We start from the raw sequence: 17,974 nt of genomic DNA, 5'->3' as shown, positions 1-17,974 counted from the left end.
GGTAATGCAGATTTTTATTATTTTCCGTTGAGGTCCAAATTTCCATAAATTTAAAAAGAAAATCAATAGGGTTAATATGTTTGTTTCTTTTATGACTGAATACTACATCTAAAAAAAAAGTAAGTTTCTTCTGGATTTGGTTTATTGTTTATTTACACGTCGCATATACCAGAGCTTACCTTTGAATTCTTGTGTAAACTCAAGTTGTTCTTCATCCATTATTTGTATATTTTTTCACTTCTACAGAACCACAAACAATTTTGTTTAATCTTTTAAATGCAATCTGCCGAATTTATCTCTACAGTGACTATACTCAATAAAACGTTATGTTTATTTTCTTCAATTGAATTCTGCTTCTGATTACAAGATGTTCCCCCATGAACCGCCATCAGCTTGACGTCATTTCTGTTAAAAATCCTTGAAAAAGTTCTGGAACGGTATATATATCCGTACAGTGCCACAGAGTCGCCACCAGTACGCTTATCAAGCGGGAAAATCAGCAGAATTGGCTCTACACAACTTGGTTGGTAGAGTATCCAGCACGCTCCAGGATAAAAAGATCTTGGCTTGTGCGTTTCTGGATATAGAAGGCGCGTTCAACAACGCAATACCACAATCTCTTGAAAGAGCTGCTCTCGACAGGGGAGTTGAAGCAACTTGTACTGCCTGAACGACAGTCCTGGATCGAAAACGAAAATTCTCTAGTTCAGGCAGATATTTGCATGTTCACAGATGGGAATGAAACACAGATTAAGTCTGAAGGGGTCGGGGCGGGAGTATACTGTATACAGTACAGTATACTCTGGCAGTACAGTATATTCAGGCGGAAGTATTTGCTATTGACATGGATGCTAAAATCCTTCTTGAGAGAGGGGTGAAGGACATGACAGTACGATTTTTCTCAGACAGGCGCTGCAGGCCGTGAAAACGGTGTCAGTTCTGGTTAATGACTGTAAAAGAACATTAAACACACTGAGTTATGATAACAGAGTTTCTCTGATCTGGCTTCCAGGTCATGCTGGTATTGCTGGAAATGAAGCGACAGATGAGCTAGCACAAGAGGGCAGCTCCAAAGCGTTTGTTGGGCCAGAGCAAGTCGTTGATCATTTGCAATGGTCAAACATAGAATTGGACTGTGGGCTGAAGAGAGACTTCGCCTACTGTGGACCAGTTCTCCTGGAATGAGACACGCTAAGTTGTTTATTAACATCGCCACTGTCAAACCCGGCAATATGTTAGGGCTTGCTCATAGCAACATTAAAGTTCTAATGGTAATTGGGCACTGCCAATTAAAGACACACCTCAACTTGTTGGGTCTAGCAGACGATGTTGAATGCCGACTATGTGCCGAGGACGAGGAATTAGATGCTGACATCAAAGACACCAGATATTCTTTCGACGGAGCCATACGACACAATTTGATTAGACTTGATGATACAACTTCGATTCAACGCGATAACTTACCACTACTCTACAAAAGTGCATATTTAGAACGAGGAACGCTTGGTATGCCGCGGTTAAATAGCTACATTTAAGTTACTTAACTAATTTTCTTAAATAACAGTACTAAAAATTCAATGACATTTTCTTTATTATGAATGGAAATGATTAAACAACACAAATATGAAAAAGAAAATAAAACACAATCTCGTTTTTTTACTTTAAAGTCATTTTACGTTCACTTAGTTTATTTTTAACCGACCGTAGATGGTACATAGAGGCGTGTAATTTCCCTTCCTCCTCATTTAATTTATGTTCGATAGATGTGATGGCAATTTGCGAACTACTAATCCGTTCTTGAAGTTCTTGAAAAATACTGCTAGATTCAACCTGTGAAGCCGTAGGAATCTTGTCTTGTTGCAATAAAATATACTCTTTCAGAAGTTTATCATAATTTTCGATTACATCTTTTAATTTTTTCGTTAACATTAAGTTTTGTTGTATAATAACTTCTTTTTGAACAACTTCTTTAGCGTTATTTCTATTAACTACGGAAACTGTACTTGGAAGCTTTTTATCCGCAGAAAGTTCTTCCATTTTTATTTCCAACTTGGATGTTTTAACGCTTAGTTTTTGAAAGTTCGCTTTTAAATTCAGTTTTTCCTTATGTAAACGTAAATTGGCGTATCCTAGTTTTTCAATTTCTTGTCGTAAAAAGTGACAATTTATACAATCATCTTCGTCCTCGGTTTGAGAAGTTTGGGATTGCGATACTGTTCGAATTCCTGGATCATCTTTATCAATCAACATTTGTCCTAATCGTATTTTTAATTTTTTCACTTCCTCTTTTAAAGCTTGAACCTCGGCAGATGAATCGTTTTTACTTTCTTGGAATTTAATTAATTCCGCTTCTAAAGCTTCACATTTTAATTTATAAGTATTAATTTGTTCGGATAAAAGTTCGGCATACTTTTCGGTGGAAGAACAAGTATTTTTTAAACTTTCAACCGCATCTGTAGTTGTACCAACTTTATCTTTTAATTCATTAATAATTTCATCTTTAATTTTAATTTCTTTTTCTAACTGTTCTTTACCTTTACGTAAATTACTTAATTCGGCTTGAAGTTGAGCGTCAATTGATTGCCCGTTTGCTATGCTTTCTTTTAAAGCGGCATTTTCGTTTTCTATTGATTTATAAGAACTATGTAATTGTTGGTGAGAAATTAAATCTTGCTCGATTGAAAATTGTTTACATTTTAAACGTTTATTTTCCATTCGAAACTTAATGATATCAGCTTGAAGTAATTCAAATTTTTTTGAAAGAACACTATAACTTAAAGCTTTTTGTTGATGTTCGGCGTCGCTGTTCTTTAATTCACGAAACTTTTGGCCTAATTTAATGTTGTCTCGTTTAATTTCATTGTACTTTTTTCTCAATTCTTCAAAATCTCTAAGATGATCTTTTTGTCCTTTTAAATGATGAAGTTCTGTTTTATAGTATTCAATATCTTTAATTAGGTTTGATTTTATTTGTTCAGATTTATCACATTTTACGTGTAATTGATTGAGTTCTACATTTTTCTTTTCCAACTGTTTTTCTAAGGTTTTATTGATGGTAGCATATTCAATAAGGTGACAATTTTTCTGATTTATATCAACGATTAAAGATTCATATTTTTTATTTAATTCCGTATTTTCCAATGATAATTCATTAACCGCCTGATCTCGTTTCATTAAATTATTTTGTAGTGATTTGATTTGGGTGTGAATTTTTTTGTGTTCGTTCTCCAAATTAAGGAATTTCTGTTTAATATCTTCGTTATTAATTCGTTTTTTCAATCCCAAAGTTCTCGACATATTTATTTCGTTCTTCATTACCTTATTTCCTGTTTCACTTATCGAATCTTCTTCGGAATCCGTATCCAATTTACTCATTAATCCACATCTATCATGTGGCAGTAAACCATCACCACTTACGATAGCCGGACGTGGAAGCAAAGTTGGCAGTGGAGCGCTCATAGTGTTTGTTAAATGCCGAGGTTGATGTTGAGTAGTCATGATGAATTCCAATGCGGGGAGAGCCACTGGGATGCTTGCTATATCACTCATTATTGAATTTTTTTGTTCTTTTTGGAGAACCGACTAAAATTATGAAACTAAAAACGAATTTATTTTAGGAATCGTACGGATTTATGCTTTTATATATTTTAGAAATGATACTTACATTTACATAGAAGCTACAAGAAAAACACTTACACAGAAGAACACTTCATAATTTTGATGTGTACGTGCTAATGTCAACGAATTATGTGTTATTATTATGAACAATACATACTTGATTTACAAAAATAAAATGAGGTGGCCTCCACTCAACTTCATGACACTATTAGATAAACGTCTAACATCTATCAACAAAAAATAAATTAAATAAAACTCAATGATATATGATGTGACTGAGATGAATTAATATCTAACAGTTATTCATAATTAGAATAACATACAAATAAGTGTCTAAAACAAATGTGATTGTAATAAATTCATGCGTTTCTCGTTTTCATTCGTTTCTGGTATTACCATTTCTAGCACTTGTAGTATCTGCTTGAAAGGTAGAATAGGTGACGCTTGTATGACTTGGGCGTTTCCGAAAATCACTGGAATGCAAATATAAATTGCATGAAAGTTTGCACTGGACATGAGAAATGAACACGCTATTCCAACCCCATCCATAATGACTATAGCTAATGACTAGGAAAACACCGGGGAGATAGATAGACTCAGGCTGGAAAACATCAGTAACAAACTGCAAAACCTTCCCTGGTGCCGATTGGGGATCCGACCACCAACTAGTAGTAATGGAATATAGATTGAAACAAGAACCATACAAAAAACGCCTAAAGCCAATAATATTTCTCCGGAAGAAATCCTCTCTTCAAAACTCTTCAAGGCGGAAACCCAACCTCGATTAAATAACATTAAGAAAAACGCCATAAGTAAAAATGTAGAGCAGAAATGGAGCAGCTTCAAACATATTATACAAAAAGCAACTACAGAGATCTATGAAAAGAGACAAAGCAATAAACAACATAAGCACTGGATCTGTATTTATTTACATAATTAATATAATATAATGTTTACATAACCAAATACAGCAGCTCCCTCCACAACTCCAAACAGTCCCTGAGTTTGTGTATCTCGGATCTTCAATCTTCAGTAAGGAGACTTGTGAGTCAGAAATTGACGAAAATATGGTTAGACAAATAAAGAACATAAAGGTGCAGCTTATGAAGGTTCTGGTTTTACCGATATTTCTATACGCAGCAGTCATGGACCATCAGAACTTCCAATTTTCAACTATGTGCCAACGCAGAATTGTCCAATATTTTGGCCATGTGGTATGACGGGATGAAACAACCTGGAAAATTTTGCGGCTTAGGGCAAGGTAGAGGGAAAACGCCCTAGAGGCAGATTGTCCTCTAGATGATTAGATCAAATTAAAAGCATCACCGAGAAGCCTCCACAAACAACACTGAAAGAAGACTCATTCAGGTGGAAAGAAATAGTCATAATTCCTCAGAAATGATGAGACTGATAGGAAGAACAAAAGAGCTTTACCGGAAATTTTGTTTTAGGTGGCCTCTGGCAACGCAATTACACACTATATGTTCAGCCGTTTCTGACTCGTCGTTTGCAAAGTCGACAAGTTTGATCCTCAGCATGTCCAATGTGGAAGAGGCTTTCCTGAGATATCATACTCTTCGCTTGTATATGACCTGGAAGTTCTTTCCAGCATAAGGCTACCTTTGAGGCCTCCCAACTGTTGATGCTACAGCTGAGCTGTATACTAGCAACTACAAATTATTCATGTTGGATATTCATATTATAAAGGTTTTCCATTAAGAATCGTTATCGTAAATAACTTTAAAACGATTTTTTGCAAAGACTAGTCATATTCTTATTGCAATATACAGCCATACTCTACCACTGATTATAAAATATATCTAATAAACGCCCGTCTTGATTGTACTTTGCAAATGGTTATTCAAGAATTTCTGTTTTGATATTGTTTTTGACTTGTTCAGTTATTATTGAACCATTAATGTCATTCTTATCCTTCATGTAGCCTAAAAAAACCAAGTCCAAATTCCTATAATTTAAGAATTAACTGTCCTTTCTTGTGAGTCAAACCCAGCAGTAAGAAGCTGATTTGTGAAAACATCTATTTTTAAATTTTGTGAAAATTATTAACAAAATTCCAGTTATAATAATAATAGATTTATTAAGCTTTCAAATCTTTTATTAAATAAGTAGAACAAACAAAGCACTGGCAATATGGAAATAGGCCGATAGTTCTTATAATCATCTGGATCATCAGATTTTAAAATATTATCAGATTTATATGATAGGGACAAATATATCCACCACCTGTAGTCTGATGATATAGCAAGTTTGTGTTAAATTCCAATATTAAGTTTTGTTTTTCTATATTATCCTATATTTCATATATTAACACTTCTTTGTCAACCTAGCTTACAAAGAAAACTAATCTAAATTTTTGTGTAAAAGCTTGTTGCATATTCCTACTGCTACATTAATCTACTATGATAAACAACAAAGAGAATTCATAGATTTATCAGCCAAAAAATATTGGGCTGTGTTAACATTTTCAGCTTGTTTAGCCAATCTATTCCTTTGTATACCTTTTCAAGTTTAAATTGGTACTAATCAAATTTACAACATCAAATTTTCATTCAATAATATAACAAAACAATCTTTAATACTTGGTAATAAGCAATATTGTAAACTGAAAAGGTGATTCTCCATGTTTAAAATAGAGGTGTTGAGCTTTTGAATTGCAGCTATTAACCTTTTACAGTTAGTTATATTCATTTTTAGAATATTGTTCAGTTATATTTTCTAAGTTTTGAATTCTGTACTCTGTTTCAGACAAATTTTCTCAGTTATTTCCTTGCAAAATATTTGTAATTGCATTTGCCAAGTCCTTTTGAAACTCAATTTGAACTTGAAATGGAATAGTTTATAGAAAATTTTAAATTAGGCATAAATAATCCGTGCGAATATAATTGAATCCCGCAATCTTTAATCTCATTTCGAGTGTTGCTTCTAAAAGGAATGATTTAATATACACAAAATTGAAATATCAAAACAGAAAAAAGGTATTATTTTTACTCTAACCTCTAAAACTTGCGGATTGACATAAAGGCAAAAAGGCGGTTAAAAGTTAATTGTCAAATTTCAGACTTACCAACTAGAGGTTCCTTTATTTGAACATTAACACCGCATTAATAGTTCATAATCTCTTCTGTATACAAGAATCAGATTCAAAAATAGGTGGTTATAAATCTTTAATTAAGATTTTGCTAAGGAATTTAAATCGTATTTTGATTTTTTAATGTTGGCAATATAAATAATATTTCCTACAATAATTTTATATCAAGGTATATATTTATGATTCAATTAGTAAACACAAAAATAAGTAATTTAATAAATAAACAAAATGTAAATAGTTTTAAAAAGATTATAATTTTCTTTCCAATAAATTTTTGAAACCTTTATTGAAATTTTTAAGTTGGCACTACATTCTTCTGTTTCCAGTTCCTATTTTTTTAATGTTAAATGCCATACATTTTAACGATAATATAACGCCGTTTTTTAAACTATAACATACCAGTATTTATCAATTTTAAAACTAATCTTTAAAGTGTTAAACTGTATAAGTATATTTGTTGTACGATGAAATCCGAAGATTATTTTGAAGAAAGTTTAGCAACAACCCCTAAACCGACAGCTACTTCTACTATAACCAAAAAACCGCATACTGGGAATCAAATTCCTGCCCGTAAGCCTCTTGAATTTAATTCTGCGACATTAGACGAATCGGCAGCTAGTTTAGGGATTTTAAATCCAATAGAAATGAACGTAACAACTTATTCAGAATCTGGTAATGGTGAAGATGTGATGAACAGGTTACAAACACAAAGAAATTTGGCGAAAAGTTTGCTGAATAAAGCCAGTAAAACTGTTGGATTACCATCAAAATATTTTCAACAAAATTCCGTATTGCAAGAAAGCTCCCGTAATTATGTTAAAGATTTTAGCACTGTAAATGAAAGTGATTTAATAAGAAAAGATTCGGTTAATTCACAATCATTTTACCCGGGGAACGTATCTACTCCAAGAACATCAGAACATGTAGAAAAATCAGACAAAAAAGAAGTTTCAATGTTTGATAATATAACAGCAATGTCTGAACAATTACGACATTCCGATATTAATATTCAAGATATTTGCTCTCAATTACAGTATCGAGCTAGTCTTTGTAAATCTTTGATGGGTCAACAAGTGTCTGGTCTTGAAAGTCAAGTTTTTACACCAGCAGAATTGATGAGCGAACAATTAAAGAGGGACGAAGTCTCTTGGAGGAAACAAAGAGATATTCCAGCTGAAAGGAACAGTACTTCATCGTTTTCTACAGTAACCGGCAAACATTCAATTGGAAATTTCTTTGAAACTCGTGGTAAAAACGATTTGGGTGATTTGTTTAGGTCAAAAAGTCCAGAACGATCACATTCACCAACTCCGTTAATTGATAGCACCCGTATTTCTAATATTTATCCTTCTGACAGCTATAAGGTAGATAATAAAACATTTAAGAAACCAGGACCAATCGACGATAGTTCTGTATTAAGTCTTACAAAGATTCAGAAGATGTTGGCCGATGTTGATGTTGATTCCCCAGGCAAAATGGTTGATAAATTATTAAAAAAATGTAAGTTAATACTTAATAATAATACTAATTTAATTGATTATTATTATTAATTTAGTAATTAATTATCAGAAAGTTGTGTAGCATTGAAATGTTGGTCCCATCTCTCTATTATCAAATGGTTTCATCCTCTGAAGGCGACGCAGGACATTCTCGTTGTCAAGAAGCTGGATGGCGTCGATGTTGGGATTCTCTTCTCATGTTTAGATGCGAATGATGCAATTTCTGATTTCCAAGTCGCGATGGAGGTCGGTGTTTCTTATACAGGTGTCTCACATAACTGGTTTGTTAGAACTTTTTCAGGTGCCACTATTCATAGAGATTTGAAATTTTGGTAGCATGGGTTGTTCATTCGGAACATTCGATCTAAAATATTTTCAAGATATCATCCACTTGGAGGTACAACCCCACAGTTGGATTCTGTATGTCCATTTTGGTTTTAATACTTGCTTGTGTATTAGCAACTTGTTTGCAACATGATCTTGTTCCTCATGTTCTTTTTTCTTTTTTGACGTGACCTTTCCATTTGAGTTTGGCATCCAGCGTCATACCAAGATATTTTGCGGTGTCGGCGTACGGGACTGCATTGCCATTTATGTATACTGGGACATAGTTTACTTTCTTATCTTATAAGTAAAGTTTATGTATGTCGATTTATTTGTATTTAGTTTTATTAGCCATCGTTTGGTCCAGTTTTCTATTGAATTTAAGGCCAATTGTAACTTATTTGCTGCAACTACTTCATTTTCTGCAACAGCCAAGATCGCTGTGTCAATTGCGAATGTAACTGTTAAAGTTTCTGGTATCTGAGGAAGTTCGAATGTGTAGAGTAATTACAGTGATGGGCCAAAAATATGGCAGAGCAGACTTTATTTTCTTCCATTGCTATTTCGATAGTATTCGTTATTCTATGCCTATGCACTTGGTGTATTGTTCCATGTTTATTCTGAAACACAAATTGATGTGTTGATGTGAGGGCTTTTTCTTCTATCACAGGTTTTAGTCTTTTTAATTTTCAAGTAATTTTGATAATAAGCGTAATAATCATGTTTTGGTATCATTATTATTTCAGCAACTTTCTATATACTTGGAAAGCATTTGTGTTTAAAAGCAGCATTAATTATGTGTAATATTTTATTATAAAAATTGTGACATCATTCCCTCCTTTATTTCTAAAACTCCAATTATAACGACGTTTCAGGAAATGTTCCCATCATCAGGTTAATAATACTCTTATATTAAACTTAAAACTATCCATTAATTCCTGTTTCACCAGATTGAACATCATTACATCTTTATTCCTCATCTCTATCCTCTTTATTTCATGGATTCTTGTGTCTTCCATATTTTAATCTATAATTTTTAGTTTATGGAGGTTTTGGTATATTTTATTATAAAAATTGTGACATCATTCCCTCCTTTATTTCTAAAACTCCAATTATAACGACGTTTCGGGAAATGTTCCCATCATCAGGTTAATAATACTCTTATATTAAACTTAAAAACGAAGTAACTTAAATACGATTTCACAAGAATCCATGAAATAAAGAGGATAGAGATGAGGAATAAAGATGTAATGATGTTCAATCTGGTGAAACAGGAATTAATGGATAGTTTTAAGTTTAATATAAGAGTATTATTAACCTGATGATGGGAACATTTCCCGAAACGTCGTTATAATTGGAGTTTTAGAAATAAAGGAGGGAATGATGTCACAATTTTTATAATAAAATATACCAAAGCCTCCATAAACTAAAAATTATATATGTGTAATAGTTTTGTAATCGGCCGTTTTGGTAAATGTTTCTCCATTAACTAGGTCATAGCCTACTGATTTCTTTATATTTAGTTTTTGTATTTTATAATACAGTTCTTTCATTCTTACACATGGTATATTACTCTGCTGATCACTTTGAATTATGCTAGAAACACTAACATAGTTGTTGGACTGTCTGATGTAGTTGTTTCTTTCAGATGTTCAGCAAACAAATTAATTTTTTCTTGATAGCTCTTAGTCCAATTTCCATTACTATTTCGAATTGGAGGTGTATGTGTTTTGGGAACTTTAAACTTTCTTGTTGGCTTCCACAGAGAACAATCAGTATTGGCACCGTCAGTAAGATCTTTTTGAATATTATTTTATTCGTGGCTGTCTGTTAATGTTCTTAATTCGGTTGTTATTTTATTTAATTTAGTTTTATCACTAGGAATTCCGTTGGATTGCCATTTCTTTCTTGCTTTCCGTTTTTCTGCAATTTTATCTGTAATGAATTTAGGATAAATGTTAGATTTAGGTTTTGGGTTAAAATAGGTATTGAGGCCGAGGCTGACTTTAGTATGTCTTTTAAGAACTTTTCTACTTCCCTGTCAATGTCTTGTTGTTTGTTTTCATAAAGCATTAAGATAAATTTTATTATCTAATGTTTGTTGAAATAGATTTCAGTTAGTAAATATATCGGTTACTGGTAAAAAGGGTTCTTTGTTACATACTTTGTTATTTAAAGTAATAATTACTGGTGAGTGATCTGAGTTCAGCCCTAACTCTTCTTCTATGTTTACGAAGTTAAGCGATATATTTTTGTAAAAAAAAAAATCAAGCAGTTTCGGAATTTTACTTCTATCTGTTGGCTAGTAAGTTGGCTTACCAGTGGAGAGCACCTCACAATTTAGGGCCTCTATTGCATGTTTCAGTTCTCTTCCTTTTGTATTTGTCAAGCAAGAATCTCAAGACATATATTTTGCATTAAGGCCTCCTCCAAGTATAAATTTGTTTTCAAGATGCAGTAGAATTTCCTGATAATCTTTTCTTTTGAGATTTTGTCTCGGCGGTATGTACGTTGCTGCTACAGATATTAAGCCATTAGCGGTTTGAACTATTACCACTGTAGTTTGATGTTCTTCAGTACTAATAGTTGTGGTTGCTGCTTTTTGGATATTTTGATTTCTTTTGATTTCAGTTTCTTCTTGTTGAAATATTTTTTCTAGTATTCATTGTCAGCCTTTTTATCGACTAATGTACTTACAGTTTTATATACAGCTGCATCACTCGCTTTTTCGGCATACGAGACGCCGGACTTTCTTTTATTTGAATTTACTTTTTTCTTATTCCTGATGGCTTGTAGTTCCTTAATCACAATGCATCCTTGGCAGTTCGCTGGATGATTTTCTCCACAGTTGAAACATTTAGCCGGGATTTCTATGGCTTTAGTACATAAGCTGGTCCAGTGTTCACCAGCGCATTTACCACACCTCGGATTTTTGAGGCAGTAAGCTGACACCTTTTGCACTGGGGCATTTGTTTTGGCTATCTGTACTCTTCGATTTTAACAAGCAATCCTTATATGTTTGTTAATTCATGGATTCTTTTTACATCTTCTGATGGTGCAAAATCCAAGATGTATAAAAGAAGAGGCTTTTTTGTTTTGTATGTTAACAATTGGGCTCCAATAGTTCATCTTTGATATCATTAATATCACAGCTTTTATGCATCTTTTTAGCTACCACTTTCAGATTTCTGGTTTACTTATTTTCATAAGTGGACCAGGTCAAATTCTTTTCAGTATCTTTGATGCTTCTCTGTACTTTTGTTCCGAAGTAAGATTCAGTTTTACTGTGCCGTTATTTAGCGCAGGTGTTAAAATCCATCTTTAATTACGCTTTTAAGTAATTATTGCTGAATTAAGGAATTGCCGAATTGTTATTTATTGTTATAAATCGCGTGTACGATGTATATTATTAGTATGTTTATGTTATCAATATCAAAAATATTGTACTGTTCACAGTTTTTTCCTATTATTAATGTTATTGATCTTTTCAGCCGATCAAAGACGCCCGAAATCAAAATCACCAAACGCACCATCAAAAGAATACGATTGCGATGAATATCTAGCACAGAATTTATCCAGAAATTCTTTAGCAGTTCAAACACATTCTACAGTCCCAGTACATCACGTTTCTAGACGTTCACCACAACATCTCCAAGTTTCAACCGTACGTGGAAAAAGCAAAAGTCCATCACATGATGCCATTTGTTTTTCGTCAACACCTTTTTCACAAAGTTCTTCAATCCAAATGGAGCATAGTTCCAGAAATACAGAACGAACTCTCCACGTATCAAATGCCCATAGAAAAAGTACTAGTCCATATGATGATCCGCGATGTTCAACATCTCACATACCAACTATAACAGTAGACTCTCATAACTCCAGAGATTCTGGTGTAAGAACTATGGAAAGTGAAGCTAATTCAAATTTACGATACAGCTCTAAAGTGTCTACAGCTTCTTCAATTAAAGGTAGCAAAGAAAATGTTAACGGAGGATGTGGTTCGTCAATGGGTTCTAGATGTCCAAGTAGCTTGGATTCTATACCTGAAGGGAAATTACCGATTAAAGGAAATAAAGTAGAAATTGTGTGGGGCTGTATCAAAGTGGGACGGAGTCAGTCGCAATCGTTTCAAATTCAAAATCAATTAAACCAAAAGGTGCGCATAGAAGTTTCGGTGGGTGGCTCGAATTTTCAACTTATTAAAGAAGGCAACATATCCGAAATGTTAACAACAATGGTTTTTACTCTACATGCATTTGAAACTAAAACATTATCGGTTATTTTTCGACCAACTAGAATAGGAGCTATATCGGACAAGCTGGTTTTCTATCCCTGTTCTAATTCAGATGTTATCAAAAGTTTAAAACAAACAATAAAATTATTTGGGTATGGTGGACATATTTCGGTTGATTTAACTAAAATGTTTAAGGATTCTAATGGAAATTTTTGGTTTTCAATGGGTGCTTTGGATCATAAACCAATAATCCAAAATTTTTCTATTAAGAATACTGGTGTTTTGTCAGCGTTTGCTATAATAGAATTAGAAAACAATGGGTTAATGTCAAAATCAGTTAATGTGAAAATTAATCCAATTGAAATGGTTTTAAAACCACAGCAAGAAATTAAAGTAACATTAATGTATACCCCAAAAAAAGAGGATTTTAAATCTCAAAATGAAATTATCGATGTAGGATCTTTTAAATTAGTATCAGGAGCTGAAGTTGTTCGAGCAAGAATAAGAAGATTATGCAGTATGCTACCACAAAAAAATGAAAACATTGATAAAACAATTAAAAGATTATCTAAACAGCTTCCTGGTGAAGATATTCCAAGTGATTTGGGTCTACTAAATGAAGGAACATCTTCTATTGCCGATCTCTTGAAATGCATTACTGCAAAACAAATTCGTTTAAACATTGAAAAGAATCCAAATGTTACTTTAGAAATCTCCAACAGTTTCTTCAATGATTCTACCATGTTTAAAACTCTTTATCAAGACAGTACGACAATACAAGATGAAAATGACTTTAATAAACCTAATAAATTATTTACAGTCGATCCGAACCGTATCGTATTTTCGTTACCATCTAAAAAAAGTGATACTATTTTCATCCAATCAAAAAGTAAAACTCCTGAAAAGTTTAAAGTTACAGTAACTGAAGGTTTTAAAGTGTCTCCGTCCAATGGTGTTGTATCTAGCGATGAATTTGTTGTAATAACAGTTACATGTACGAAAATGCGAAATGACGTAGGTAAGCTGCAAGTTTACATTAAGAATGAAACTGTTGATGTGGATTTAAAGGCTATTGTACTTAGAAATTGAGTTTCTTAAATTTTTATAATATGTCTATTTATTAATATTATTACACTCATTAGTTCTAATTATATTTTTGTATTTTGTACTATTTTTTCAATACATGATGTTTTTATATTTTATAATGAGTTGTTGTTTAATTCATGGATAGTGTAACCCATTTAAAAGAGAAGTACTGTCATAAAACTTGTATTTATTGTTTAATTTCACATTTTTTTTGATTTATGTATTGTGAAAAACTGAACTGTAGGAGAAACTGTCCTAAAGTGAATGTGAAGTGTGTAGAGATCAAAAACTTGGCTTTTTAAATTTATTTAACTTGGTTTTAATCCCTAGATACACTTATAATAATATTTCCCTATAAAATGTTTTCTTTTAAGAGAACACAAATAATCTAAAACTAGTTTGAAACCAGTTTGTTCCCACATTTTTCACATGCCAGTCTTCCACCTAACCTTCAACTTAAAGCTTTTCTAAGATGTCGAGTGTAATTGTTAAAAATCTACCTAAAAAGGTAAGTTATTCAAAAATATTAGTGATATTAATATAAATAGAATCAATCTTTTAGATTACCGAAGAGAACATACGCAAAATTTTTGGAAAAAGAGGTTTATTAGCGGATGTTAAATTAAAACATACATCTGAAGGAACATTTGTATTTGCTTTTTTGGTGTATCAATCCGAGAGAGAGGCAAAACAAGCTGTTAAGGATTTTAATAATACCAGTATACTATCTAATACAATTGTTGTGGAAGCTTTAGGTAATTTCTTCTTTCTTTCTCTCGTAATTTCTTCTATTTCCCTTACAGGCAGTGGGCAATGAAATACTAGAACTAACACAAGACCTAGAACTAAAAACATTTGGATTTATCCATACGTCTCTCAAGACTAGGTCTAGCTGCAACATAGTTTTATTGAACTAAAACTAGAACTAACATTAGACGTAAAACTAGAAACATTCAGGTTTAGCCGTCTTAAGAGACGCACGGCTAAACCAGAATGATTCTAGTTCTAGGTCTTGTGTTAGTTCTAGTGATAGTGCTAGTGTAAAACTAGAACTGACACTAGACCTAGAAACATTCGGGTTTAGCCACATGTCTCTCAAGACGGCTAATCCGAATGATCCTAGTTCTAGTGTTAGTTCTAGTGATAGTGTCACTAAAATTTCGTCTAGATATTCGTCTTCAGACTTCTCTTTGCGCATTCGCCGCTAATTCGTCTTCAACCTCTTGCAATGTAGTTTTTTCTATTATTAATGTTGTTGATCTTTTCAGCCGATCAAAGACGTTCAAAATCGGCAAACCCACCATCGAAAGAGAACGACTGCAATGATTACATGGCACAGAGTTTTCCTAAAAAATCTGTAACATTTCAAACACATTCCACTGCCCAAGCACACCATACTTCCAGGCGTTCACAACAAAGTCTGCAAGTTCCAACAGAACGTGAAAGAAGCACAAGTTTGTCATACGATGATATTCGTTTTACATCAACACCTTTCCAACAAAGTTCTTCCATCCAAATGGGGCATAGTTCTAGAAATACAGAACGGGCTCTCCACGTACCAACAACCCGTAGAAAAAGTACAAGCCCATGTGATGATCCTCGTTATTCATCATCTCGTATATCAACTTTGACAGTTGAACCGTATAAGTCCAGAGATTCTAATGTAAGAAGTGTGCGATTTGAAACTAATTCAAATTTGGAATACTGCTCAGAATTGTCTACAGCTTCCTCAGTTAAAGATAAGAAGGAAAATGTTAGCGGAAGACGAGGTTCATCATCGACACAATACGATTGCAATGCATATCTAACACCGAGTTTATCTAAAAATTCTTCAGCAGCTCAAACATATTCTACAGTCGAAGCACAGCATGCTTCCAAGCTTTCACAACAAAGTCTGCAAGTTCCAACAGAACGTGGAAGAAGCAAAAGTTCGTCATACGATGATATTCGTTTTACATCAACACCTTTCCAACAAAGTTCTTCAGTTCAAATGGGGCATAGCTCTAGAAATACAGAACGGGCTCTCCACGTACCAACCACCCGTAGAAAAAGTACAAGCCCATGTGATGATCCGCGTTATTCATCATCTCGTATATCAACTTTGACAGTTGAACCATACCATTTTAAAGATTTTAATGTTAGAAGTGTGCGAAGTGAAGCTAATTCAAATTTAGGATACTGCTCAAAACTGTCTACAGCTTCTTCAGTTAAAGATAAGGAAAATATTAGCGGAAGTCGTGGTTCATCATCAACACAATACGATTGCAATGAATATCAAGCACAGAGTATATCTCAAAACTCTTTAGCAGCTCAAACACAACAAAGTCTCCAAATTCCAACAGCACGCGGAAGAAGCAAAAGTTCGTCATACGATGACATCATTTTTACGTCAACACCTTTCCAACAATGTTCTTCATCCCAAATGGGTCATAGTTCTAGAAGTACCGTACGGACTTTGACAGTCGAACCATTTAAACTAAGAGATTCTGGTGTAAGTAGTATGGAAAGTGAAGATTCTTCGCTTCAAGATGAATATGTAAATGGAAGATGTGATTCATCAATGGGTTCAAGATATCCAAGTTATCTGAATTCTCTACCCGATGGACAATTACCAATTAAAGGAAGTAAAGTAGAAATTGTTTGGGGCTGTGTCAAAATGGGACGTACTCAATCCCAATCGTTTCAAATCCAAAATCAATTGCATCAAAAGATACCCATAGAAGTTTCGGTGGTTGGATCAAATTTTAAACTTATTAAAGAAGGCAATGCATCTCAAGTATTAACAACACTGGATTTTACTCTTCATGCATATGAAACTAAAACTTTAACGGTTATTTTTCAACCATCTAAAATTGGAGCGATATCAGACAAAGTGGTTTTCTATCCCTGTTCTAATTCAGATAGTAAAAAATTAAAACAAACAATAAGATTATTTGGATATGGTGGACATATTTCCGTAGATTTAACTAAAATGTTTAAAGTCTCTAATGGTCATTTTTGGTTGTCAATGGGTGTTTTTGATCGCGCACCAATAATCCAAAAATTTTCCATAAAGAATACTGGTGTTTTGTCTGCGTTCGCTATAATAGAATTAGAAAACAATGGATTAATGCCAAAATCAACTAATGTGAAAATTAATCCAATGGAAATGGTTTTAAAACCACAACAAGAAGTTAAAGTAACAATAATGTATAGTCCAAAAACAGAAGATTATAAATCACAAAATGATATTATCAATGTAGGATCATTTAAGTTTATATCGGGAGCAGAAGTAGATCGTGCAAGAATAAGAAGATTGTGCAGTATACTATCACAAAAAAATGAAAACATTAATAAAACAATTAAAAGTCTATCTAAACAGCTTCCTGGTGAAGATACTCCAAGAGATTTGGGTATACTGATTGAAGAAACATCAACTTCAATTTATGATCTTTTGAAATGCATAACAGTGAAACAAATACATGTAAATATTGAAAAGAATCCAAATGTTACTATGGAAATGCACAGCAGTTTCTTTAATGATTCTACTATGTTTAAAACTCTTTATCAAGATAGTACGACAATACAGGATGAAAATGAATTTAATAAATCTAATAGATTATTTACAGTCGATCCGAACCGTATCCTATTTTCCTTACCATCTAAAATACATGATAGAATTATCATCCAATCAAAAAGTAAAACTCCTGAAAGGTTTAAAGTTATTGCAACTGAAGGTTTTACAGTGTCTCCGCCCAATGGTGTTGTATCTAGCGATAAATTTGCTGTAATAATAGTTAGATGTACGAGAATGCAAGATGAAGTAGGTAAGCTGCAAGTTTGCATTAAAAATGAAACTTCTGATGTGGATTTAAAAGCTATTGTATCTAGAAATTGAAGAGTTTCATTTTTATAATCTGTTTATTTATTAATATTGTTAATACACTCAATAGTTCTAATTCTATTTTTGTATGTACTTTTTTCAATACATGAAGTTTATACATTTTTGAATGAGTTTTTGATTAATTCATATATAATTATTATACACGATTTTTGTAACCTTAAAATATTATTACAAGGGGGTGAAAAATCAACCCCTATAATACTTTGCATCAGAACTTTTTA

At 33.0% G+C, this 17,974-nt stretch overlaps 3 protein-coding genes across 3 annotated transcripts; 2 read left to right on the top strand and 1 right to left on the bottom strand.

Moving 5' to 3' along the window:
- Positions 1-1,573: 1,573 nt before the first annotated feature.
- Positions 1,574-3,771, bottom strand: LOC111418225 (uncharacterized protein MCAP_0864-like). The gene is made up of 2 exons (XM_023050718.2): positions 3,665-3,771; positions 1,574-3,596 (listed from the first exon to the last, which is right to left on the bottom strand). Exon 2 carries the CDS (start codon positions 3,547-3,549, stop codon positions 1,657-1,659), a length of 1,893 nt encoding a protein of 630 aa, XP_022906486.2. The 5' UTR covers positions 3,550-3,596; positions 3,665-3,771; the 3' UTR covers positions 1,574-1,656.
- Positions 3,772-7,108: 3,337 nt separating this feature from the next.
- On the top strand, positions 7,109-13,989 carry LOC111418218 (uncharacterized). Its single transcript, XM_023050708.2, has 2 exons — positions 7,109-8,227; positions 12,042-13,989. Exons 1-2 carry the CDS (start codon positions 7,192-7,194, stop codon positions 13,871-13,873), a joined length of 2,868 nt encoding a protein of 955 aa, XP_022906476.2. The 5' UTR covers positions 7,109-7,191; the 3' UTR covers positions 13,874-13,989.
- A 155-nt stretch (positions 13,990-14,144) lies between these two features.
- Positions 14,145-17,854, top strand: LOC111418223 (uncharacterized). Its single transcript, XM_023050715.2, has 3 exons — positions 14,145-14,378; positions 14,433-14,625; positions 15,139-17,854. The coding sequence occupies exons 1-3, from the start codon at positions 14,343-14,345 to the stop codon at positions 17,745-17,747; spliced, it is 2,838 nt and encodes a 945-aa protein (XP_022906483.2). The 5' UTR covers positions 14,145-14,342; the 3' UTR covers positions 17,748-17,854.
- The last annotated feature ends 120 nt before the right edge of the window (positions 17,855-17,974 follow it).

The sequence above is a fragment of the Onthophagus taurus genome, chromosome 1 (assembly GCF_036711975.1).
Source record: "Onthophagus taurus isolate NC chromosome 1, IU_Otau_3.0, whole genome shotgun sequence".
NCBI classification, from domain to species: domain Eukaryota; kingdom Metazoa; phylum Arthropoda; class Insecta; order Coleoptera; family Scarabaeidae; genus Onthophagus; species Onthophagus taurus.
Note: the sequence above shows the minus strand (reverse complement) of the source record. Positions and strands in the feature narration are given on the sequence as shown.

What these genes read in the sequence shown, in the direction of transcription:
- LOC111418223 (XM_023050715.2), top strand. Translation starts at nt 14,343, where the DNA reads ATGTCGAGTGTAATTGTTAAAAATCTACCTAAAAAG. An exon ending in TTAAAAATCTACCTAAAAAG is followed by an intron (nt 14,379 to 14,432) that starts GTAAGTTATTCA and finishes TCAATCTTTTAG; the next exon opens with ATTACCGAAGAGAACATACG. An exon ending in AATTGTTGTGGAAGCTTTAG is followed by an intron (nt 14,626 to 15,138) that starts GTAATTTCTTCT and finishes TGATCTTTTCAG; the next exon opens with CCGATCAAAGACGTTCAAAA.
- LOC111418218 (XM_023050708.2), top strand. Translation starts at nt 7,192, where the DNA reads ATGAAATCCGAAGATTATTTTGAAGAAAGTTTAGCAACAACCCCTAAA. An exon ending in TGATAAATTATTAAAAAAAT is followed by an intron (nt 8,228 to 12,041) that starts GTAAGTTAATAC and finishes TGATCTTTTCAG; the next exon opens with CCGATCAAAGACGCCCGAAA.
- LOC111418225 (XM_023050718.2), bottom strand. Translation starts at nt 3,549, where the DNA reads ATGAGTGATATAGCAAGCATCCCAGTGGCTCTCCCCGCATTGGAATTC.